The following is a 25,742-nucleotide window of genomic DNA, read 5'->3' on the forward strand; positions in this document are numbered from 1 at the left end:
GCAAGTTAAAATGAAAAAAGTCACTGATACCACAGCTATTTAAATACAGACCATTATGGACTTTATATGTACATCTTTCTGCACTTCTCTCTGTATGCTTATGTATGTCTACAGGGTTAGATTTATTATCTATTCAGAGGTTTATCAATATCTACTTCTGCATATTCCTTATATATTTATTTCCATCATCCTACCCATTTATCCATCGAGTTCAGAGGTAACATCCACACTGATTCCTAGGTGATTAATCAATTGATTCAACAAAAAATTTTTTTGAATTTTTTGTTGAATCAATTTATTCAACAAAAATAAATTGAATTTATTCAACAAAAAATTGCCAACAAGCAATAAAGAAGACAGGGTGCCTAGGGAAAAATGGGAAACAGGAGCAGGGAAGAAATGAGCTAACGAAATTGTATGGTTTGAATGTGTTGTGCGACCCTGACACCATTTTATGGTGAAGAGAATGAAGTTTGGAGAAGAGAAGGTCAGCTGGTTGAGGTCACCCAGGAGGCTAGGGCTAACCACAGAATTTCTGAGGTCTAGTCCAAAATGAAAATGCTGGGCTGAAAAGCAGGAAGAGTGACTTCATGCTGGGTGGAGCGCACGCTTGTAGTCCCAGCAGCTTGGGAGGCTGAGGCAGGAGGATCGCAAGTTCAAAGCCAGCCTCAGCAACTTGGTGAGACTCTAAGCAGCTTAGCAAGATAAAAATAAAAATAAAAATGAAAAACGGCTAGGGGTGTGGCTCAGTGGTTAAGGGTCCCTGAGCTCAATCCCCAGAAATTTCCCTACCCGACAAATGACCTCATCAAGTATCAAGTAGAAAACATTTCAGTCTCCCACCTTGACCTGCCATGGTGGTATTTATTTGTGACTTCCTGCTGTGCTCCTTTGCATTTGGGGATAACCTGGGGGCCCTGGGGGTAAATGGAGACTTTCAAGGGCTGGGGCTGCCCTGGAATAGGCACCTGCATGTGGCCCACCAATGCCACTCTGGCACCTATCTTCTGGGCTGGTATGGATGGCAAAGCCCAGTTAGGCACCAACCACCCCTAATACTGACCCATAGTAAATGGGCCACTCCACGGCGTGCAAGCTTCCTTGTGGATCACCTCACTACCTGGACTGAGGCTGAGCAAGATGGAGACCCTAATCTTGATCCTTGCTGTGACTACACCTGAGCACTATCTGGGGCAGGGGGGCTGGATGGTCCCTGGCCTGAGACCAGGAGGAGGAGAAGACTGCACAGGATGGAGGTTCTAGAAGGCTGAAGATCAGACAAAACTTTTCCTGAAGTGATAGGTAGGCAGAGGGACCTCCACACACAATCCATCACTAACAAGACCCAAATTCAAAGACAAAATGAAGAATTTCAAGATGGCGGCCACAACATTCAACTCCATGGGAGCCTGTGTGGCTGCTTTACTGCTGCAGGGTCCATGGAGCTGGCACTGGAGGAGGAAAAAGTCAAAGATGGGATCTGAGGTCAGGTCAGCCTGGTGTCCACATCCACATACTTCCCACTACACGTGAGCACTCTCAGAGCAAAGGGGGATCCACCATGTGGGCTCTGAAGGTGAATGGAAACTATGCTGGAATCTCTTGATACAACGGTCTTTGGTTTTAGCAAAGGTAAGTAGCTACCTTTTGAAGATATTTCTTTTCATGAACTTTGCTGCAAGGGGTTCAATTCTGCTTCATAGGGCTGTTATTTAATGCAACTATATGAAGATACACATTCTTCAGCACTTTGTGATAAATTTTCCTGCTGATGGGTGCCCTGTGCAGGTCATGGAAATGATTATAATAAGGAGACTGTCTCCTTTTCCCATACAACTTCGAAAGTGAGGAACACCTTTATCCTGGCCAGGAAAAGGCAATAACCTTACTCTCTAGACCCTCTTAATCAGGGACTGGAAACAGCTATAAAACCCATGTGTTCAGTCTTCTTTTTCTATTGACAGACTAGACTGCCCTCTGGAAACAAAAATATACACAAACCTCAGACTGACTTCTCATTTTGAGACTCTGGTGCCAGACACTGGCTCTGTCCCTTTGACCTACATAACCTCAAGTAAAATCACTTTAGGCTTTCAGAACCTCCGTTTCCTCACCTGTAAAATGGGTACAACAATGATATTTGCCTCATATAGTTGAAAGGACTAAATGATTAAATGGTACGAAGTGCTTTAACAGCATCCCTTTTGGGAACATAAATGCATGTTAATTATTGCTGGTAACAACTCTGTCCCAAATTTGGAACTGTCTATGAATATTTGCAATCTTTACCTACTGTGTTGTTCACTGTGGTTTAAATTACTTTTGAAGATACAGAAATAGGAAGGGCAAAAAATCCTGGGAATTGGTTTTACGTTATGATGAGGTATTCCCTGAGCATCTGGTATCTGTTGCTGGGGCAGCTCCAGCCCCTGTACTTGAGCTGTCCTTCTCCCTCCCACAATGCCTCACCTGTTCATCTCTCCTGGTGCCACTACATCCCCCCACCTCTGATTATTCTAACTCCCTCTCAGAGCCCTCCCAGCCCCTCTCCACCAGGTAGCCCTCCCTGATTGATGCTACAGGCTGCTCTGAGGACTTGGACTTCAGTACTCATCCCACACCCCAGTCAGGCTTAAACTTCCCAAGGATACCGGCTTCTTAGGTAGATGAGTGATCCACCACCAACTCATCCCATCCCTCCCAGGGAAGAATGGGGTTCACCACACTTTCAACTTTCACACGTGCCCAGCTTGGGTCTGTCTGCAGACACTAGTACCTGTGTATCACCACTGCCACAGGCGTTGGGACAGGGCTTAATTATCTACAGCTATAAAATGGGAACAGTAACAGTACTTGCCGCCTTGGACAGTCCTAGGATTTAACTGGGATTATAGATGTTAAGTACTTAACACATTTGGCATAAAGTACTATATAATTGTTCGTTAAGGACACGAAAACTCCTGCTGCCACCTACAATCCCAGCCAGCAGCCCACCTGTGCTCTACCCCTGGCCCACAAATTAAAGTCCCCTCCCTCCCAGACCCCCCTTTCTCCCAGGACTACCTTGCGTTTCCTCTTGGATTTTGGCAAAGTCTTCTCGGTGGGCGTGTCCAGGGCGTGGCTGGGCGGAGCGCTTTCCGAGTCCTTGGCAGCAGGAGCGCTCAAGACTCCGGGCTCCTGGGGCAGGTGTTCTGGGATCCTGGACAGGAGGGTCAGGTCAATTTTGACCCAGAGTGACCTGACCTCATCACTGTCCTTCAAGGGGGAGAGAAGTTCGTTCCTGCCGAAGGGGACCAGGGTGTAGAACTGCTCCTCCAGCTCCTTGGCGATGTCACTGGTGGTCCTGGCGTTGATGGAGCCCACGGCCGCGCGGGGGCCGCTGCCGCTGCTGCCGCTGCTGGCGGCCTCCTTGAGTCTCTGGTCACTCCCAGAGGAGGCGGCGGCCACGGCCTGGCCTTTGGACAGAGGGTACTCCTCCTGCTCCGACTCCAGGTCCGAGTCCGAGGAGGACGAGGAAGATGACGACTCGGTCTCGATAAATTCCTTGGATTTGGGGACGATCCGGCTCAGACCCCGCGTGCGCCGCTTCTCGCAGGTCACCGAGGAGCGCAGCTCCTTGCGGTGGCTCGTTCTGCTGTTGCCGCAGGGCCTGCTTTTGGCGGGCTCCGGGGGCACCACCACGCTGGCCCCCAGCGCGTCCGCCGCCGCGGGCTCCTCGGGCCGGTGGCAGTTGGCGCCGTCCCCGGCCGAGGTCCTCTCGGTGCGCCTGGTGGGCTTCTTGCCCGCCGACCTCCGGGCCGGCGCGGGGGCGCTCTCCGCGGGGGCGCCGGGCACCGCGGGCGGCGGGGCGGCGGCGCTCACGGCCACGGCCACGGCCGCGGGCGGGGACTTCTGCTTCACCCCTTTGCTGCCCGGGGCCTTGTTGGCGGTCCTCGGCCTCTGCTCCTCCTTGCAGGCACTCTTGAGTTCCTTCTCCCGCAGGCTGGTTTGGCAGACGTCGGGAAGCTTCCCGCAGTCCTGCACTTCATCTTTCACCGGGGCGTAGTATTGATTGCTCTCGGGCCCGTGGTTTTCATTTTGGATCAGAATAGGAGGCTTGTGGGGATTAACTTTGTTGAGCCATTTGTCCAGCTGCCACTTGTTAGAGGATGCCGGTTCAGCCTGAAAGAGAAAACCCGCGACAAACAAAACACCTTTTATTACAGCTTCCCTTAAAAAGGGCCGGGCTGTTTTTTTTTTTGTTGTTGTTGTTGTTTTTTACCTTGACTGTACTCCTCTGGGTGCATATGCAAAAAAATGAGCGGGCTGCCAGCAAACGGATGCGGCAGCCCTTGGGCCCTCAGGGTGCTTGGACGGTGGTGCTGCTCTTGCTGGTCCTAAGCAATTAAGTAGAGCCCATTGGAGTCTACTTGAAAAAATAGGGGGCTAGCACTGTGCCTTGATGGAAACCATTTCAATCACTTCCAAGCATTTAAAAAAGAATACCTACACACACATGTATATTTTAGATTCCTTGAAACTTAAGTGGGGAATAATAATTCAGAGACTGTAGGCATTAAAGCACCCATTTCTAGTGAGACCAAACCTTGGGAAAAATCAAGGTACCTATATAGGAGCCCAAAGAGTTAGCATGTAATTTTTGTAAGAGGGAAATCAAGGGCATAGTTATTTAGCTGTAGAAGCATTAACTTTGGGAAGGTGGCTTATTTAGCAGAAGAGAACTCTCCTGTTCCAGAGAGATGTTAAAAGGGGTTAAGAACCAAGATCTTAATGGAGTAAATGTAGAAAACAGATATACCGAGAAGGGTAGAACTTCAGCCAGAGTATTTTCAGTTGATGACTAGAGATGAAATAGGGAACATGTTTTGAGGGTCAAGGTGAAGTATTTTTCCTTCCATATGGCCTCCTCACCCCTGAGTCTGCTGCATCTGTTGTTTAAGGGTGAGCAGAGATACCATTCTAGAACAAGAAGTTATTGCTCAATATTCTCCCCACTCTGCCAGGACTGGGGATTGAACTCAGGGCCTCATGCATGCTTGGCAAGCACTCTACCACTGAGATATACCCTCCTCTAGTTTTATATTTTAAATTTGATCAGGTAAAGTCTAGAGTTAGGATCCATTGTAGGAGAAAAATTTGCTTTTAACATAAATTTCAAAAAATTCCTTTGGTTTATGAAAATCAGCTGTTTTCAACAATGAGGTCTGTATTAAGAACAGCACTTGAGGCTCTGGGTGTGGTCACAAATCTGACAGGGGTGAGACAACAGGGTCCTAGCTGAGCCTGGAAGAATTGGGGAGGTCCTGCTCAGGAACATGGGAAGCCTCTGATGGGCCAGAAGGGCATGGGACCAGGAGGAACTGGCCACACATTGTAGAGATTGGCCAACCAAAGTGGTGGCAGGGACTGTGGATATCTTGCTCCTAACATATGAGACTGATTACATTTCAGGCAAAACCAGCACAGGGTGTCCAGTGACTTGAAGGAGCAAGAAAAGTCCAGTAGAGGCCAGAGTAGGGGCTGCGAGGGTGGAACATGGGTATCTTTGCTTATTTTCATGTCTCCCAAAGAAACGGGGCTCCAGAGCAAGGGAGCTCCCCACATCCAAAATGTTTGGGATGAGATGCATTTTGGATTTCAGGTTTGGGAATATTTGCATACCCATGATGAGATAAATGTAGGGATGGAGCCATTCCCAAACACAACATTCATTTATGTTTTATAGCACCTTGTGCACACAACCTGAAGATAATTTTATATAATATTTTTAATAATGATGTATGTGGAACAAAGTATCAGAATTTCCCACTGTGGCCTCAGGTCAGTTCTCAAAATGTTTTGGGTTTTGGAGCATTTCAGATTTCAGATTGGAGGGGCTCAACCTGTCCCTTTTTTGCACCTCTGAGCTGGTATGTTTCAGTTCTCATTTTATTTTGACTTCTCCTCTAGAGAAAGGCAAGAAGGGACCCCTAAAGAGCACACCTGAAGCTGTAATGGTAGACACCCTCCTGGAGTCAGAGGAAGCAGGACAGGGGGATGCCCAATGGCTTCTTTGCCCAGGGGCACACTCACCTTCCCTGAGATGAGCACAGAAGGCCTAGAAGCTAATTGGGTGGCAAAAATTCATGGCTTCTAATCTCATCTCCCCACCCCCATTTTTCCCATTATGTGACCACTGGGGAGTCAATGCCTTTTAAAGCTGTGCCTCAGCTTCCCCATACAAATGGGCCTAGTGTGTGGGCTGCGGCCACCCTTGCAGAAGGGGGCAGGTACTGGGGGGAGGGCTCACATACGTGGGGCAGAGCACCCGTGCTGCCCTCCCAGTGGAACACTGTTCTCTCCTACTCTAAGCCTTCCACAGCTCACATGGGAGTCTTTAGCACAGGGTGAGAGGCACGCTGAAACAGGCAGCATGAACAGGGAAGGGCAGAATTTAATACTTTTCGCATGGGCCCCCTGCATGACGTGTTTGAGGGTTATTTTTTCTGCACTTCACAGACAAACAAATCAGCCCGAAGTACCATTTTCAGTACACCACTAAATCACGCTCCCTTTCTCCAGGATCTATGATGACCTCCTATTGCCTCTCAAACAAAAGCCACATTCCCCTCCCTGGCTATCGTCCAAAGAATATCATCCTGCGATCAGCTTTCATTGCTGGAGCACCTACCAGATGCCTGCCACTTTGCACGTATTACCTAATTTAATCTTCACAGATAAGAAATAGTATCTCCCTTAATTTGTAGATGAGGCTCAGAGAGGTTAAGTGACATGTCCGAAGCTGCACAACTCCCAGGCTTCACCAAGACTGAACTTGTACTTGCCTAGGTGTAAAGACCAGATTCTCTGCATGGTTGCTTCACTAAACTCTCCCACTATTCTCTGGTGTGTGTGGGGTCATTCCTTTGAGAAATGTCAGTCCTCAACCTAAAACAATAGCATTAGATCTGATTTTTGGAGCAAACACCACTAACTCTCCAAACAATGCCTGCTGCCCTCCATCTACTCAATAGCACAGGCTTTTGATGTTCATATCTGTTCCATGTGTACATGCCTTGAGTGAGTCTTTAACAAAGCCCAACACTTCTTTCTGGCCAGGACAGGCCCCTTGCAGTATCCACGGAAGGCCTGGAAGAGAGATCGCTATGACTGCTCCCAGTGAGTGAGCTGTCAATCAAAATGTACCATTTGTTCCTGACAAACACCTCACAGATCAGGCAGGAGAGAAATGTCCTACATTCTGGGGAGGAGGTGATTGTGGCCAAGGAAGGTGAAATATCAGAGAGTTAAGTGGCAAAACAGAGGGGAAAATCCAGGACCTCAGATTAGTGCACCCAGGCGTGCAGGCTGTGGTCCACCTCTTGAGCGCCATCTGGGGTTTCTGCCTGATGTTTCTATTTGCTTTCTGGCTTGGTGTGCTAGAGGTCAGCCGCAACTCTCTTCCCTGGTTATTTTTCTGACTTATGTAGGAGCTCCCCACCACGTATCTGCTCCTCTGTGTCCTTCCTAGCACCTACCGCTGTAGACCTTAGCAGCTTCTGATTAGCAAGAGCCTTGTTGAACAAACCAGCAATCACATTGATTCTCAAGAATGATCTGGCGCCTGGCCCAGGGGCACACACCTGTAATCCAGTGGCTTGGGAAGCCGAGGCAGGAAGATCAAGAGTTCAAAGCCAACCTCAGCAAAAGGGAGGCACTAAACAACTCAGTGAGACCCTGTCTCTTAATAAAATACAAAATAGGGCTGGGATGTGGCTCAGTGGGTGAGTGCCCCTGAGTTCAATCCCTGGTGCCCTCCCCATAAAAAATAAAAAGAATGATCTGGGGCAGCATCTTCCAAAATATGCTTTTAGTTTTTATATTCCATGAAGAAAGGCTGCCATGCTGGGTCCATTTGGGAAAAGCCACATTGAAAACCTGTGTTTCCATGAGCAATTTTTAGGGCAGGGTGATGCCCTAAAGTGCATAGGTGTAAAGAAATGGGATCGGCTTACTTTATCCCAGAACTCACAACGACCTGACCAAGCTTGATCCCCCACCCCCATGTGCCGGTGTCAACGTGCCAATCCAGTGAGCTTCTTCCTGGCACGGGAGGGCGTGTGATCCAGGAAAACTCCTGAGATATAACCCATGGGAAAGAAATGAGGCTGAGAACGACTGAGCACAGGTCAGGCCCTGCAGAGGGCATTCGCAGCCATGGAGATGTTTACAGTGGCCCTTCCAGGGCAGCCTGCAAAGGAGGCCTTACGTGATAGGGATTCACATGACAGGAAGTGCTGTTCAGCAATCAGGTCCATAAAGAACAGTTTGCGTGAAATTCAGTGGAGCACAGCGGGGTTTCCCAGCTCTGGCACGTTGAGAGGGAGGACAAGGTGCCTTGAAAACTCACAAGTGCCTCTTTCTACTCCTGGGTCAGGATGGTGTGGAGGGGAAGGGAGGGCCAGAGCATCTCACTGCAAGGCAGCACCAGCCCGTCTGCGCAGTGGAATGTGAGGTGTACGGCTACCAGGAGCCCCAGTGATGTGTGGGGTTCAGGAAACAGGCCTCAATGCTTGTGAGGCTATGGGGGTCAGCTCCCTCAGAGAGAAGCAAGGGGAACTGGGAAGGAGGAGCAGGATCTTGCTACTTCCCATGATTTTCAGCCTGTAAACCCATTTCCCTCCTACAGGGGCTATGTCTGTATTAACCTTGGGAAAGATGTAAGAGAACCTTACTTGGACTCCAATAAAAACATCCCTTTCCAGCAGGAAGGAATGACGTCTAGTGTGGCTAACACACCATTTGCCACTTCTGCATTCCCTGCACCTGGAGGAGCAAGGAAGCATCCTTGGGGAGCTCAGATTTCTAGAAGACTTGCTCCCTCTCCTTCACCAGGGCCTCTGAGACCTGCCATGAGAAGGGCAGCAGTTAACCCTTTCACCATCCAAGAGGTCAAGGCCACGTAATGGTCTCAGTGACTTTTAGCAAGACTCTGCTTAAAGCACTTCACAAATGTACTGCTCTTGGCAAGGTTTCGGCAGATTCAGTAACTCTGGGATTCACATCTCAGTGTGTAAACAAGACTCAGCACTCGCTCATGTATTCAACCTGCGGTCACAAAAAAGTGCCCCCACAGGGAGGTCTTCACTTCACGGACAAGACCCCTTATTATCCAATCCAGGGCCCTCACGCCTGGCTTTTGAGCTGTCCCTGGGAGTAGTTTCTTATGATTTGATGTTCTGGAATTTCTCAACCAACTGTAGCACAAAGCAGGTTTAATAAAGCCTGCTTCATTCCTCTACTTGATTCTATTTAACTACTATGTTTTTTTCTGTTTCGAACGATCCCTGTTAGGATGTTAGGTCTGTGAAGACAGGGCATTTTCTGATATGACTGCTGTATTCCAGAGCCGAGCCCAATGTCTCTGGCTCTTTAAATATTGGTTGAACAAACAAAGAGTGAGTGAATGAATGAAATTGTGAGGGAGGAATGATAATGTCAGTCTCTCCACTAAAAAGCCAGGGTTAAAATAAGCTATGAGGCACTCACAGGGTAATGTCACTAAGGGCCTTTGCCTTATGTGGGTGGGTAGGTGGGCAGATAGAGAAACAGGCACATCAAGGGGATCACATGCTGGAGGGGGGCTTATTGCAGATGAGTGGAGAGTTTTGTCATAGAGCAGAAAGATGCTGAGGAGGAAAGGGGGACTGTGGAGGGATAAAAAGAGAATCCAGAGGGACTGTAAGCGTCCCTCTGTGGAAGTGCCTTTCCCGGGGGCACAGGTACAGAAGCAGCAAGAGGGCTGCTGCCCTCCCAAGGCCCTGGGCTTGCGTTAGTTAGCGGCTTTGGTTTGTCGTCAGAGCCTATTTAGGAATCTGGCCCCCCTCAAGTGACACAGAGGGTGGTCAGTAAAAAATCAAACCCGCAATCCACAGTGATGTCACCTGTTTATACACTTGGGAAGAAGCTGTCTTTTATTCCTTCTTTAGAAAACAAAACCTACACTCATGGCTCCCAGACTTGAGACGTTCTCTCTGGGCCCTCACCCAAGAATCTCTGGGCTCTGAATTACTATTTAATTCCCCCCCCCCCTTTGCACTTTAAAGTAGAAACAGCAATGGTTTTTATTAGGACATTATAGTTTTTATACGAGGCACCTAAATCTTCCCCATAGATACTGGTCATGGTTGTAAAAGGTTTCATTATTATTTGTAGGTTGATGCTAATTTTCCCTTTTTATATTTTCACAAAGAAAACACAGTTAAGAGGGTTTTATTAATATTTATAGCCCTTGTTCTTCTGATCCGTGACAAACTGCAAAAAAGGTAAGACTCTGAGCATGCCTGATCCATAAACTTTCTGTCCCTGTGATTTACTGGAGGTCCCACTTCCCAGGTGGCGAACTTTCCTGTCTGGTTATTGCCTCAGCTGACCCCGAGGGAGACCCCCATCCAGAGGGTATTTCCTGTTGGTGATGTTTACAACATACTTGGAAATTTCTGGAAGTCAAATAGAGAGTTTTGGACAGTGGAAGATGATGCTTTGAACTTCAAAGGAAGCGGTGTCATTAGGAGAGTGGGAGGAGGGGGCGGAGCGGGGACAATGAGGAGCCCCAGGCCTTGCTGGCTCCCGGGGGTGCCCGGTTGGGGGCGGGGCAGGGAGGTGGCCCGAGTGGTGGCGGCGCCGCTTACCTCGGGGCTGGAGAAGTGCGGGGGCTTGCCGCCCTCTCCCTCGCTGGAGCTGCTCTCGGTCTCCGAGTCGGATCCCGAGCTGCTCTCGGAGTCGCTGGAGGAGCTGCTGCTGCTGCTGCTGCTCCCGCTGCTGCTGCCCTTGCTGGAAGGCACGGAGGTTCTGCAGTTGGTCTGCTGGACCACGGCGCTGCCAGCCCCGCAGGCCCCCAGGGAAGGAAAGGGAAGGAAAGCCAAGTGAGCAAACAGGAAAACGCCAGCAGGCTGCCACCCCGCCGCCGAGGGGGCAGGAGGCGCGGTGCAGGGGCCGCCCACGGGACCTGCCCTCCAGGGCAGCAGGAGGGCTGCTCCAGACCAGACCGCGGAATTGCCCAGGAGGGAAAGTGTGCCCCTCGGTGGCTGGGCCCTGGTGATAAGTGTAGCCACTTCAGAAGGGAAGGTGGCATAACATCGGAGTTTGCACGTCGCTGCTGTGCTGGGAACGGCTGTCCAAATGCACCCCTGAATCCGATCAGCTCCGGGCAAGACAGTCCAAAAAGCTGGAAATACGTTTGCAAAAGTATGCAAAAAGGACTGCTTTATTTTTCCCCAGAGGAAAGACGGCAAGAATTCGGACTGGAAGCAAGGGCACAGTGTTCTGCTCCCAGCTCTCATGGCCTGCTGCTGGAAAGTTCCAGAGATTTCGGGACTGTCAGAATTAAACATCTTGCTTCACTCTTTTTTTTCTGCCCTCAGAGTTGGGTACTGCTGTGGGCAGGGGGCTGGCACAGTGTAGAAGAAAGTCCTGCATGGACACACTTGTATCTACCCAGACTTTAAAATTCCACCCCACAGTGGCTCATTGAAACAGCATTTCAAACTTACACTTAGGTGTATATCTCCATGATGAAATTTGCCCAAAGTCCTTACCGACTCACAGACAACAGGACCAAATCAGTCAACACCTTCCAATGGTAATAAATGAATTGCAAAAAACTAAAATGGCACATGTCCACCCAAAGAGCATTCAAATCTAAGAAAATTTCAGTACTTACATAATATTCAACATCTTCCACCTTCTTTTATTAACGGAACTGAAACACACCTGAATGTGTTCTTTCGATGTTAAGCTCTAAACCCAGAAAATGTGGGTCACTTTTTCATGCTGAGTCAGCAAAAAAAATCTGCCTTCTGCTTCCCACTGTGACCACTGCATCCTTAGGGCAGGACGTAGTGGGGGGGGGAGGGGGGCAGTTCATGAGGGTTTAAAGCTTCAAGTGCAAAGCAGCCTGGAGAACGGAAAGGGCCCTTCTCACCCATCCCTTAAATCTCTGACAGATGCTCAGCCCAAAGACAGACTCTCATAAATCCTGGTTGTGGGGCTGGGGAGGTGGGCAATCCTCACTGGAGCCTTTTCTTCTCTATATAAACCACCAGACAAGAAATGATCTCGTAGGAAAGCTGATAACAAAAGCAGCTTTTTGCACTGCGGGGTTAGGGGAAACCTTGGAGGTTTTCATTTCTTCCCACTAATGTCAGAGACCATACCCACGGTCTCCCAAATTCTTGATCAGACCATAGTCTCATGACCTGCCTGAGCAGCAGGGACTTCTTTACCAGCCTATTGTTTGTGTCTGATATTGAGGGAGGAATCCAGGATCTTGAGGCAGGGGAGGGAAGGGGGTAGTTCGTACTCAAGGGATTGCACCATTTCTTCCTTTTTTATATGAATGAAAAATCTATCTTCCTGTTGGCTGAGTGAATGGAGATGGCTACTGTCAATGGAATTAGACACTAAACAAAACACTGGATTCTGGCCAAACGTGAACATCTGGGATCCTCATTAATGGTTTGTTGGTAGGCCCACAAAACACTGAGAGGAAAACATAAAAATACCAAGAAAAGCAAAATAACACATGGCCCAAAGACTTCCTGGTGAAAAGGATGGTGGGGACAAATATGGAAGGAAGCGATTTGTCTCCCTGCCATACTCTGGGATGACATCTGCCGAAGACCAGGACATTAAGAGGAACAAAGAACGTTGGGTTGGTTTTTATAAATGATGCTCAATGGCCTTGATCTGTATGTTCTACTTGCTTAGATTCACCCAACAAGAAAACTTGTGAAGCTTGCTGTGTGTGTGCCTGGGCTTTGTGTGCACCAGGGGTGCCATGTGCAGGGATTCCTTGTGGCTTCCACCATGGAGCGAATGGGTGTCTAGTGAAAAGCAGCATTTTAATTTCTGGGAGAATATCCATAAAAACAGCTACCACGTTAATGGTTGCTGTCCTTAGTAATCAGACACCAACAGCCCGAGGAGACAGAATCTCCCATTTGAGTTAGATTGGCAGAAAAGCTTTATACTCCTTGTTTTTCTTCCTTAAATTAGGAAACTGACTGAAAATGACAGTTTTACTGGCAGAGCTATTATTTGTTTTTAAAACAACGGAATGAGCCAAGAATTTAGATCTTCCCTCATGCTTTGATTCTAAGGGTTGAGAGGCTCACGATGCCTCTGGGATCAGGATTGAATAGAGTCAGTCCCTGATTTATGATGAGTGCTTCACAAAGGATTTTCCAACTTTACTGTGGTGCAAAAGCAATATACATTCGTTCAAAACTGGCTGTAGGATTCTGTGTGTGGGAAGAACCCTGATCCAGAGATCATGAGATCCACCCCTCTACCTCCATGTCCACAAATGCACCTCTGCTAGCTGGTCTAGCATGGGTCCTCGGGGACAGCTGGTCATCCTGGCCACAGCATCATGCCTGCTGTTGCCCTGAGTGCACGCAGCTGCTTGGTCTCTGCTGGGGCAGCTGCGGCAGTGAGGCAGGAGAAGGACGAGGAGGCCAGGATGGTCATCCCTGCAGGTTAGAACTAAAATGAGGCTTTGTATGTTGAAAATTACAAACTGAAAAGGCTAGCCTGCCAACTGGCTGTCGTGCTTACAAACTGGAGATACTTCAAAAAAAAAGGAGCAGAACGTCTCCTGAAACAATGACACGGCCTGGTTGACACGAGGACACCACTTTGAATGATTTTTAGGATACTTCCCGTCAACCTCCTGGACCAAGTGCATGAACATGGTGTCACTGACTCTGAAGACATTGAAGAATGTCCCCGAGGTCACAGAATAAAAGTCTTTGTGTTACCAAAGCTTAGCACGGTGCTTGTCCCGTGATAGACAGTCACATGTGATTACTGATTGAAAAAACAAAGATAACAAAAAAAATCTACCACGGAGCTAGTGAGTCTTTAAAGAGGAGCCCTCTCCTTTCAAAAAGGCACCTCTTACACTCTTTCAGTTTGAACACTTTTTTTTTCCTTTCAGAGAATATATTTTTTAAATGAACTCTAAATTTCATCTGTTATAATTTAAGCATGGCTCCATGGAGGACGGTTTGTTTACTTTATGCATTTTTATTTCATGGACTGTTCTCTGCTGGCTTTGTGAGTGGCCAGGGCTGAAGTATACCTTTGAGACGGGTCCAGCTTTCTTCTCTGCCATGTGCTTGTCATTTTTCTTCCTTTGGCTGCAATAACGCGTTCTTCTCAGAATCTGGCCTGGGCTCGGATTTCTCTTACAGACCATAAAAGAAAAGATCTGGAACCAAAATGACAAGTCCTGGGTCTCACAGGGGAGGGTGCACCCGTTTGCCAGGCGTACTGTGGGGCCTTTGGATACGTATCCACAAGCTTTTGACTGACGAGTGACTTAGAGAGGCGCTCTCTGCCTAATCCAGCATGTGGATGGCCGAGCTGCCCCGCTTAGCACCTGCGTTCCACAGACTCCATTGAAGAGTAAGATTTAGCTCCTTCTCACTGGAAGAACTCAACAAATGCTCGATTTACAAACCATCATCAGCTCCCTGGCCACAGTGCCCCATCTCTACTGATACCAGGTGATCTAAGACCTTGATGGTAGTAAGAGAAGTAAAAATGATCAAAGTTGGCTTGAGGAGGTCTCTGTGGATGGATTATCTTCCATAAAGCAAAACTGATAGTTGGTTCTGAATCCAAGCCTTTGAGCCAGAGTGGCAGCCTGGGTGGACTGGAGCACCCAGTGAATGCGGGCTACCGCTGGGTGGATCCTGCCATGCTGGGGCGGGCCTGTGGCCCAGAGCTAGGGTCCAGGTGAGCCAGGGTGAGCCTGATCAGTGATAAGAAAACACAAGTGGGGGCAAACCTGAATGGAGATGGCAGGAAAATTACTTGAGGGCTAACGATAGCATTGATTCTATCTAAGATCTGATCAGCACAAAGTTGGACCAATTAGTGTTGGCACTTTTCGAAAACCTGATTAGTCTCAATCTGGACCAGTAGTGTTGACCCGATAGTTACATAAACTCCTAGACAAGCACAACCCAGAGGCAACCTTCTGCTGGGTCCCCTCTCATCCTGCAGGATTCTGTGTCTGTTCTTGGCTCCGCTGCAACACTGGAGGGCATGGCCACCATTGACAGCTGCAACATGCCACTCGATGGTAGTGGAGGAGAATCAGGTTTTGTTGGCTGTGACCCTCAGAGCGGACACGGGCAGGCATTCCCGGCCTTGACTGGCTGCTCACACTGACACAGGCTTTCTTGACTGGAAAGGCCTGCAACTTACGCAGACCCCATCTGCCGTCACATGCAGAGAAACTTTGGTTTCAGTTCTATATCAATGTGCTGCTTGTTCTGCTGTCACTCCGGGACCAATTTCTCCATAAACGTGGCTTTTGAAGCTCTTCACGGTCTGGTTTCAATCAGTTCTCTAGCTTCACTTCCATGAGTCCATCCTGACTCTTGGCCATAATATATTTTCCATGATATTAACAGCTTACCTCTTTTAGAACTGGGGGGCTTCACACATGCTATTTTTTGTGTTAGAAAGTCCTTTCTCCCTTTCTTCTTTTGGCTATTGTTACCTCCTACATGCTCTCCAAAACAATGATGATATATTCTTTTTTTTTTAATGGGAGATCTTTCCATATTCTTTTTAAAAAAATCTTTATTTTATTTTATTTTTTATGTGGTGCTGAGGATTGAACTTAGTGCCTCACCATGCCAGGCGAGCGCACTACCACTTGAGCCACATCCTGAGCCCATGATAATATATTCTGTTAAATGTTTCCAAATCCCCATTTTTTCCCTTTGAGTTCCTCTAGCACATTTCTCATTTTGTTAGGATAGCCCAGAAGGAGAGGAATCATCTGATCTGTCCATGCAATATTATCTCCAGTAGTAGAGAGTTTGGTTTAAATAGATTCTCAATAAATGTTGACTGAAATAACGTGACTCTTAAGATAGTGTGTAAATCAACACATTTTGATATATTATGAAAGGGCCCCAAAGAATTCATATGTACACACATGCTAAGAGCCCTAGCGAGTAGGAATGACTCATGGCATTTTTGGTTGAAAGGTGACGCCAGCAAGCCATTGAGATGATAATGATTATGTTAAGATGTGCATTCAATTGGATATTAGACCCCTGCTATCCGCCTGGGCCTGCTACTTTGGAGCTCTCCGGGACTCCCAGAGAGTTCCCATTGGTTGGGGAAGTGCGGTAGGAGGGACTTCCGGAGGAGGGATGTCCTGTTGGTGTGGTGTCCCGGGAGAAAGCCACATGCGTGGCGTTAGGGGGAGTTTGGGAAATAAAGTTTGTTCCTGCTTGAGTGGCTCGTGATTTTGTGCCCAGCCAGACTGCGGCACACACATGTATTTTTTTTTCTGTTGTCTTGGATATGTATAGGATTTCATAAAACAGCAGCTAACTTTAGAAAGCTCCCACCTATACAACAGGTTAAGAATGGAACACCTGCTGGGGGCCAGGCAAGTTACAAAAAATGAATGAGGGGTCCAGATATCAAAAATATAAATGCTTAACATTTGATGATGATAAATGACAGTGGATCTTTAGCTGCCCAGCGGGGACACTGCTGAACTGGAGGGTCCTTTTGTGTCTAACACTTCTCCTCCATGCTTGTATCAGTTTGCCATGTGGGAATGAGCTCAGTTTTATAAAATATTTTGATTTTCCAGATAAGGTCCCAAATTACAATGTTTGTGCATCAGCTTTCTGTCACTGTGACAAAATACCAGAGATAATCAACTTAAGGGGTAAAGGACTTATTTTGGCTCATGGTTTCAGCCTGTGGTCAGTTGTCCTTGCTGTGGCAGAGGACATGGTAGTCAGAGCATGGGACAGAAGAGGTGTGCTCACCTTGTGGTACTATGTTTTCCTGGGGGATTTGTGTCATTTAAAAATATGTAATGTCCTGCACAGTCCCCGACAATTTTCTTTGCTCCTAAATTGACTTTATCTGATACTAATTTGGTCATTCCTTTCTTTCCTTTTTTTTTTACTTTGATGTTTCTTTTAAATTTTTTAAAAATTTAACTGATATATAGAACTTGTACATATTGATGGGGTACCATGTGATGTTTCTATATATGTATCTGTTGTGTAATGTTCCAATCAGGGTGAACATACCTGTATCCTCAAACAATTATCATTTCCTTATGGTGAAAACATTTAAAATTCTTCCCAATGGCTTTAATAAAACATTTAGTACATGTCTTCATCTATGGTCATCCTATGGCATAACAGCACACCAGAACTTTTACCTTTTACCTCTAATTTGGTACCCATTGTTCAACCTTTCCCCATTCCCTTTCCTGCTATGCCCCCAGCTTCTGGTAATCATTAGACTCTGAATTTCTATGATATTAACTTTCTTATATTCTATGGTTGAAATTGTGCACTGTCTTTCTGTACCAGGCTTATTTCACTTACTACAACAACTCCCAGTTACATCATGCTTTCTTCTGACTAATGTTTTTATTGTATACCTTTTCTGTCCATTTGCTTTCAACCTATCTGGATTGTTATATTGGAATTGATCATATAGGCAACATATAGTTGGATTACAAATTGTTACTCTCCTTTGCCAAAATATCTTTTAATTAACAAATTTAGGCCTTTTATATTTAATGTAATTACTGATGTATTCAGAACATAAGTATGACATTTAATTAATTAATTTTGAGACTTGGGGCTCACCATCTTCCCCAGGCTGGCCTTGAACCTGTGATCTACCTGTCTCAGTCTCCCAAATAGCTGGGATTTGGGGTGTGTGCCACAACACCTGGTTGACAGTTTATTTTTTGTTTACCTCTTTAATCCTTCTCTTTTGTTTTTTTGCTCCCTTCCTGTTGCTTGAACATATTTTAGAATTCTATTTTGAATTTACTTTCAGTGTTTTTGAATTCGTCTCTCTGAATAGATTTTTAGCTTTTCTTCAGATGTTATATATACAATCTATCACAATATAGTGGGGTTTCCATTCTACTAGTTTGGGTGGAATATAGAAAACTTACTTCCTTAATCATCTTAAGTATTTCTTCTACATCTAGAGCCACAGCAAACGATGCTTCAAATGTTGGTTCAGTCAGCCCAAGAGGGAACTTTTATTGTCGTTACCCCTATTTTTGCTCTTTCTGTCGTTCGTTGACATCTCCTCTCGATGCTTCCATCAGTACTCTTCCCTCTCTGTTTGAGACCTTCTGTTAGTCGTTCCTTTAGGGTGGATCTGTGGTGACCAAGGCTCTTGGGTTTCCTCCATCTCAGAAGGTCTTCACTGGCCCTTCATTCCTGAAGGATTTCATGGGAAGAGAATCGGGGACTGACAGTTCTTTTTTCCCCCCAGCACTTGTAAAACGATGTGCCACTTCCTTCCAGCCTCCGTGGTTTCTGAATGCTGTGTCATTCCAGTTGCTGGACCCCACGTGTGTGGTGGTCTTCGTCTCTCATGGCTTCCAGGGGACGGAACCCAGGGCCTCACACGTGGTGTGCCGCTGCTCTAGCCCAGACCTACAACCTCAGCCCCACGACTTTGTATTGGCCTTTTATTTTCAGAAGTTTGACTGTGATCTATCTTGGCAGGGATCTCTCCAGAGGTATCTTGTTTGGGGTTCATCTAGCTTTTTGTGAATCTATACCTTCATGTGTCTGAAAACTTCGGCAAGATTTCTACTCAGTGTCACTTTGGAAACTTTCTGCATGGATTTTTTGCAGCCCCGCGCTCTTTGTCTGCTCTTCTTCTGAGACTCTGATCACTCAGACATCAGGTCTTGTCACCCTGCAGGTCCCTGAGGCTCTGTCCCCTCCCCTTCCTCCCTCCCCTATCTAGTTTTCCTCTGAGGTTCATTTGGGCAACGTCTATTGAGTCTTAACTTCTCATTCTGCTGTTGAGCTCATCCACGGAAGCTTTAAAATTTCAGTGACTGGATTTTTCAGTTCTAAAATTTCCCTCTGGCTCTTCTTTATACCATCTACTGCTTCACGGAGACTGTTTTTCCTTTGTTTGATGAGCATTCTTAATGGCTTACTGGAGCATTCCACGGTGACTGCTTCAAACTCCACGTCAGGTGATTCTAACATCTGTGTCTTTCCAGTGTTGGCATCAGCTACTGCTGTCCTTTCTCATTCAAATTGAGATTTTCCAGGTTCTTGGTAGGATGAGTGACTTCTGTTGTATTTAGAACATTTTGGGGATTACAAGACTTAGGACTTAAAAAACCGAGACTGTTGCCTGTTTTATCAGGCTCCCACTGGTACCATGCCGGCAGCGGGTGGTGGTGGAGGGGTGTCTCCTCACAACTGTGCAGAGGTGGGAGTCTGGACCCCACTTGGCCTTTGCTGATGGGCTGGGGTCTCTCCATTTTTCTGTGGTGTTTTTATGGAATGGAGTATAATTACTTAAAGTTCTTTTTAAATTCTCCTGCGAAGACAACTGATGTCCCAGTCCTTTGGCTAGAGAAAGCTGGATTTTGTTGCCAGATCTCTGGCTTACCTCGCATCTACTTGAAGCTATTTGAGGCAAACAGAAAAACCTAGAAACTCGCCACACGTTTTTCCTGAGGCCTAAAGTCCGGAACTGCCTGCCTCCTCTCCACTTTTCTGTACTCTCGTGCTTGTCTGACACGTAATGGCCACAGATTGTAGCTGTCCTCAGTAAGGGGAACAGAGAGGAGCACATCTCCAATTCGTTCCAGAACAGGAACCACCCGCTTGCACTTAGCAAGGGGAAAGAAATCCGCCAATCATTCCAGCCTCCAGCTCTGGTGGACTGTATCACAGCTGATAAGGGAAACCAAGCCTCTGCTATAGTGCCTATTTTATCACGGGGATCAAAGGCAGCGTTCATTCATTCATTTAAAAACTTGTTACAATAGGAAGCAAGCTCAGATTTTAAAAGGGTGCGTACCAAGGCTGAGAAGGATACGCCACTAAGGATGCATGTAGCTTGGTAAGCAGAACCACTCAGAGGAAATGAGGTTGCACAACGATTAAGGATGGAAGGGTGGGTGCGTTAAATGTTATGTTCAGAGTGAAAAATTATCTCAGCATGCTTGTGAGGAAATGAGCTTTCCCGGATGTCAGCTAGCTGCAAACAGAGGAATCTGTCAGGAATTCCCAAGTCTTGACGAGGCTTGTTCCCTGGGAGAGGATAGGACTTTGCTGACTCTGGGTTTTGCTTGGGATTGGGTCGGAGCCCCACACAGGCACCTGTGCTGGTTCACCTGTCTTTGCCTCAGCTGTGTTTCTACGTCCTTTGCTAAATAAGTTGACCTGATCTGAACACACAGGGTGTGTGTGAGTGGGGTCTTTCCCTGTCAGTCTGTTGGCTACAAAGCAGAATGATTGCAATTATGTAAAAATATATGCATGAAGAAAAAAAAAGACACTGGAATGCTATACCCTCATGTGTTGACTGTGAATTTTTTTTTATATCTTTATTTTTTATTTTTATGTGGTGTTGAGGATAGAAACCAGTGCCCCGCGCATGCCAGGCGAGCGTGCTACCGCTTGAACCACATCCCCAGCCCAACTGTGGATATTTTGGATGATAGGATTATGAGAATTAAATAGTTTTTAGACTTCTGTGTTTTCAAAGTTTTTGTTGTTTTCACTAAAAGGGTACATGGTCCCCTCTCCAAGTCCACTTGATTTTGGAAGCTGACTCTACCACTGTCTTACCAAATTTAGCTTGATAGTATTTTCTTAAGGAGTTTGGGATGGTCTTGATATATATTTATATTCTATATATTACATATTTTACTTTTTGGAGGTTTTTTTGTTTGTTTTTTTTTTAGTATCAGAGATTGAACTCAGGGATACTTAGCCACATCCCCAGCCCTTTTCTATATTTTCTTTAGAAAGAGAGAGTCTCATTGACTTCCTTAGGTCCTTGCTTAGTTGCTGAGGCTGACTTTGAACTCGTGATCCTCCTGCCTTAGCCTCCCCAGCTACTGGGATTACAGGTGTGTGTCACTGGCAGATGGAGCTTTTTGACACGTTTTGTATCATGGTGCTTTGAGTTTAAAAGAACACACTGGATAGTGTTTATTCCTTTTCATAGTGTTCTGGGAAAGTTTGGTATAAGAATTGACTATTTCTAGAAAGTTTAAAAGAACTTATCACCAGTAAAACCTAATCCTAGAGCCTTTTAGGATGGCAACTCTTTTTACAATTTATTCATTGGTATTTGTCCATTTTTAAAATCAGTTTTAACTTACATTTTCCAGACTGTTTTGCAATAGTTGTACAAACTTCTTGAGTTGAAGGCTTGTTTCAGCTACTGTTGTTACTAACACAAGCACTGGGGCTATCATTTTGCCTCTGAATATAGCGATGCCTGCAGGTCATCATCCTTATTAGGCTGAGTTTTTATTTCCTTTATTTTCTAACCAGGTGGTGGTTGTAATTTTCAAACCCTTCTCTGTTCAAATAGGGATTGAGATTGCTTTTCACCAGAAGATGACATTACACTGAGGTTCAAAAATAAACAGAAAGGGTTATGGCTTAGCATCTGTGAAAGTTTCAGAAGTCAGTGGCTCCATCCTGTGGGGGGCCTCAGTGCTCCTAGAAGGTGACATGGGTATGGCCAGGGGGGCCAGGCAGGTGGCGCAGTAATGTGGGAGGTCCATCAGGTCGGACCTAAGTGATGTCTCTTTTCCCTGCTGATGCCATCACAGTGTCTGGAATTCTTTCTGTTACAAACTGGAGTCCAGAGGTCCTCCTGCTCAGCCCACTGGACCATTTATGTTGTCCTATCAGGGAACGAGGAGTTCATGTCCAAATCACAATAAGCACTTTGGGATGTGGCCCAACCAAGGAGAAAGTTGTCTCACAAATTAAGGAAAAATGCAACACTGTTCATTCGTTGGCTCCCCCCACATCTCTGGGCTTTTCGGTACTTTTTCCGTTTCTAATATAGTGTTAATAACCAAGGACTATCAGAGAACAGTCTTCATCTCAGAACCAAAATATCTGAATGGGCTGGAGCCCTCTGGTCCTGCCTTCAGGTGGATGTCTTAGGGGGCAGGGGTTCTGTAAATATTACTGGGGGTGTAGCTCCACGGCTTATTTATGTCAAAGGCATGATGTAAGCTGGGAGATGTGATGGGCGAGGGCCCTGGAGGATGCTGGGCCTATCCCCCTGCAGTCTGCACTTCAGAAAGCCCTCAGTTGGTTTGGCCAGGTCACCTCTGCCCAGCACAGCCAGGAAAGGCCAACCTGTCCTGGGCACTCTTGTCCTGGGCACTTTCTGAGCATCTGCCTTTTGGTGACACAGAGTGCCTCCCCTGGTGGGTGGTGCCATGGATGACATTGAGATGAAAAGCCCTTCTTGGCCCAGAGAGCCCCCCCCCAAAGTGGGAAACCCAACAGCCTTCTCCTGGCAGTGGGGATAGGAGCTGTGGAGCGATTGGGGCCCATTTGTCAGAAATCTGGAGAGCTCTGCTAGGACAGCACCTCCCCTGGCCGAGGGAGCTGAGAACACGGATGGAGGTGACAGCCACTGGGCTGGAGTGTGGGGAGCCTGGGTGCTGGGATGGAGGGCCCTGGCCTCCAGAGGCTATGCTGGCTGGTAGGAGGCAGGAAGACCACCCATGGCCACGGTGTGCTCACACTCCAGCTGCCCACCACGGCTGGGTGCCCTCATGAACCGCCTTAGCAGTGCTTCGTTTGACCTACTCATGGGACACCCGCAAGCCTCTGACTTCCTCCCCATGCCTGTCCCTCACTGTAGTGCTGCGATGTGGTAGGGAATGTCCCTGCTTGACTGCTTTTCAGCTCTGTGGTCTACAACCAAAGACTGGGGTCCGGGGCCCCAGTGATGGGCTTCTCTCTAAACTCTGCTCAGCACTGAGACCCCAGCTCTTCTCTTAGGGGAGAAATCACATCTGCCAGACCTCCTGCACACCACAGGTCCTGTGCTTCAGCCCAAAGGTCCTCATGGACAGGGAGGACCCCCCTCTTGTGCCCTGAAGCAACCAGAGTGTTTTAAAGCCATGAGCCATTTGATATGCTGCCACTCATGACTTATTTATTGAGTTCTTAAACTTATTTATGTGCATTTTCTGTTCCTGAGATAGAAACTACTGCTCTCATGGGAACTCTATAACCCATATGGTAGTAAGAACTTACCCAGGCTCCTTGACTATATATTTTTTTTGATAGTACTCAAATATTCATTCAGTATCTTAATATTTTTATTAATTTTTAATTTGTTTTGATTAGTTACACATGACAGAAGAATGCATTTATGCACTTTGATATATCATAGATGGATGGAATATAATTTCTCATTTTTCTGAGTGTACACGTTGCAGAGTCATATTGGTCATGTAGTCACATATATACATACAGTAATAATGTCTGCTTCATTCTACTTCTTCCCTATCCCCACACCCCTTCCTTCCCCTCCCAACACTTCCCTCTACCTAATCTAAGGTAACGCTATTCTTCCCTAGTGTCCCCCACCTTATTGTGAATTAGCATCAGCATATTAGAGAAAATATTCGGCCTTTGGTTTTGTGGGATTGGCTTTTTTTCGCTTAGCATTATATTCTCCAACTGCATCCATTTAATGATGAATGCCATAATTTCACTCTTCCTAAAAGCTGAGTAATAGTCCATTGAGTATATATACCACATTTGCTTTATCCATTCATCTATTGAGGAATATCTAGGTTGGTTCCATAGTTTAGCTATTATGAATTGACATGGCTGCATTACTGTAGTATGATGATTTTAAGTCCTTTGGGTATAAACCAAGGAGTGGGATTGCTGGGTCAAATGGTGGTTCCATTTCAAGTTTTCTGAGGAGTCTCTACACTGCTTTCTACAGTGGTTGCACCAATTTGAAGTCCCACCAGCAATGTTTGAGTGTACCTTTCTCCCCACATCCTCGCCAACATTTATTGTTGCCTGTATTCTTGATGATTGCCATTCTGACAGGAGTGAGATGAAATCTTAGTGTAGTTTTGATTTGCATTTCTCTAATGATGTTGAACACTTTTTCATATATTTGTTGATCAATTGTATTTCTTCTTCTGTGAAGTGTCTGTTCAGTTCCTTAGCCCATTTATTGATTGGGTTATTTGTTTTTTGGGGGTTAAGTTTTTTGAGTTCTTTGTATATCTTGGAGATTAATGCTTTATCGGAGGTGTATGTGGTAAAGATATTCTCCCAATCTATAGGCTCTCTCTTCATGCTGAGATGCAGCTTTTTAATTTTAACCCATCCCATTTATTGATTCTTGATTTTACTTCTTGTGCTTTAGGAGTCTTGTTAAGGAAGTTAGATCCTAGGCCAACACAGTGAAGATTGGAACAAACCCTTCTCAATTTCAAGAGTCAAACAGACCACAATATAATAATACTGGGTGACTTGAACACACCTCTCTCACTACTGGACAGATCTTCCCAATAAAAACTACATAAGGAAACTATAGAACTAAATAATAAAATCAATAATTTAGACTTAACAGACATATAGGGAATATTGCAACCATCAACAAGCAAATATACTTTCTTCTCAGCAGCACATTGCTCCTTCTCTAAAATAGACCATATCTTATGCCACAAAACAACTCTTAGTAAATACAAAAACCAGAGATAATACCCAGCATTCTATCAGACCACAATGGAATGAAATTAGAAATCAAAATAAAATAAAAATACAAGCTACTGCAACAAATGGAGACTAAATAATACACTATTGAATGATGAATGGATAGTAGAAGAAATCAAGGATGGAATAAAAAAAATTCTTAGAGGTAAATGTGAACACTGATACAACATATCAAAATCTCTGGGACACTATGAAGGCAGTACTAAGAGGAAAGTTTATTTCATTGAGTGCATTCATTAAAAGAATAAAAAATCAACAAATAAATGACCTAACACTACATCCTAAAGCCCTAAAAAAAGAAGAAGAAATCAACACCAAAAGCAGTAGAAGACAAGAATAATTAAAATCAGAGCTGAAATCAATGAAATCGAAACAAAAGAAACAATTAAAAAATTGCCAAAAAAGTTGGTTCTTGGAAAAAATAAAATAGGTAAACCCATGGCCATGCTAACGAAGAGAAAAATGGAGAAAACTCAAATTATTAAAAAACAAGATGAAGAAGGAAATATCAAAATGAACACATCTGAAATACACAAGATAATTAGAAACTATTTTGAAAATTTATACTCCAATAAAATAGAAAATATTAAAGACATCAACAAATTTCTAGAGACATATGACCTAATCAAGCTGAATGAGGAGGCCATGCAGGATTCAAACAGATCAATTCCAAGTAATGAAATAGAAAACACCATCAAAAGCCCACCAACCAAGAAAAGCCCAGGACCAGATGGATTCTCAGCTGAGTTCTACAAGACTCTCAAAAAAGAATCAACACCAATACTCCATAAAACAGAAAAGGAGGGAACCCTTCCAAACTCATTCTATGAAGTTAATATCATCCTGATACCAAAACCAGACAAAGACACATCAAGGAAAGACAACTTCAGACCAATATCCCTGATGAAGATAGACACAAAAATTCTCAAGAAGTTCTGGCAAATTGCATATAAACACATATTAAAAAGGTAGTGCACCATGTCCAAGTGGGGTTCATTCCAGGGAAGCAGAGTTGGTTCAACATATAGTAATCAATAAATGTAATTCATCATATTAACAGACTTAAAAACAAGAATCATATGATCATCTCAATTGATACAGAAAAAGCATGTGACAAAATACAGCACACCTTCA

At 45.7% G+C, this 25,742-nt stretch overlaps 1 protein-coding gene across 1 annotated transcript in view; it reads right to left on the bottom strand.

Annotated features, from left to right (window-relative positions):
* Aff3 (ALF transcription elongation factor 3) overlaps positions 1-25,742 on the bottom strand; it is a 494,450-nt gene that overhangs the window by 34,062 nt on the left and 434,646 nt on the right. The window contains exons 11-12 of the mRNA XM_076832801.2: positions 10,671-10,857; positions 3,064-4,161 (exon numbers count right to left, since the gene is read on the bottom strand). Of these exons, the coding sequence (XP_076688916.2) occupies positions 3,064-4,161; positions 10,671-10,857 (1,285 nt within the window). The remainder of the gene's footprint in view (positions 1-3,063; positions 4,162-10,670; positions 10,858-25,742) is intronic.

This window comes from Callospermophilus lateralis, chromosome 14 (genome assembly GCF_048772815.1).
Source record: "Callospermophilus lateralis isolate mCalLat2 chromosome 14, mCalLat2.hap1, whole genome shotgun sequence".
NCBI lineage: Eukaryota > Metazoa > Chordata > Mammalia > Rodentia > Sciuridae > Callospermophilus > Callospermophilus lateralis.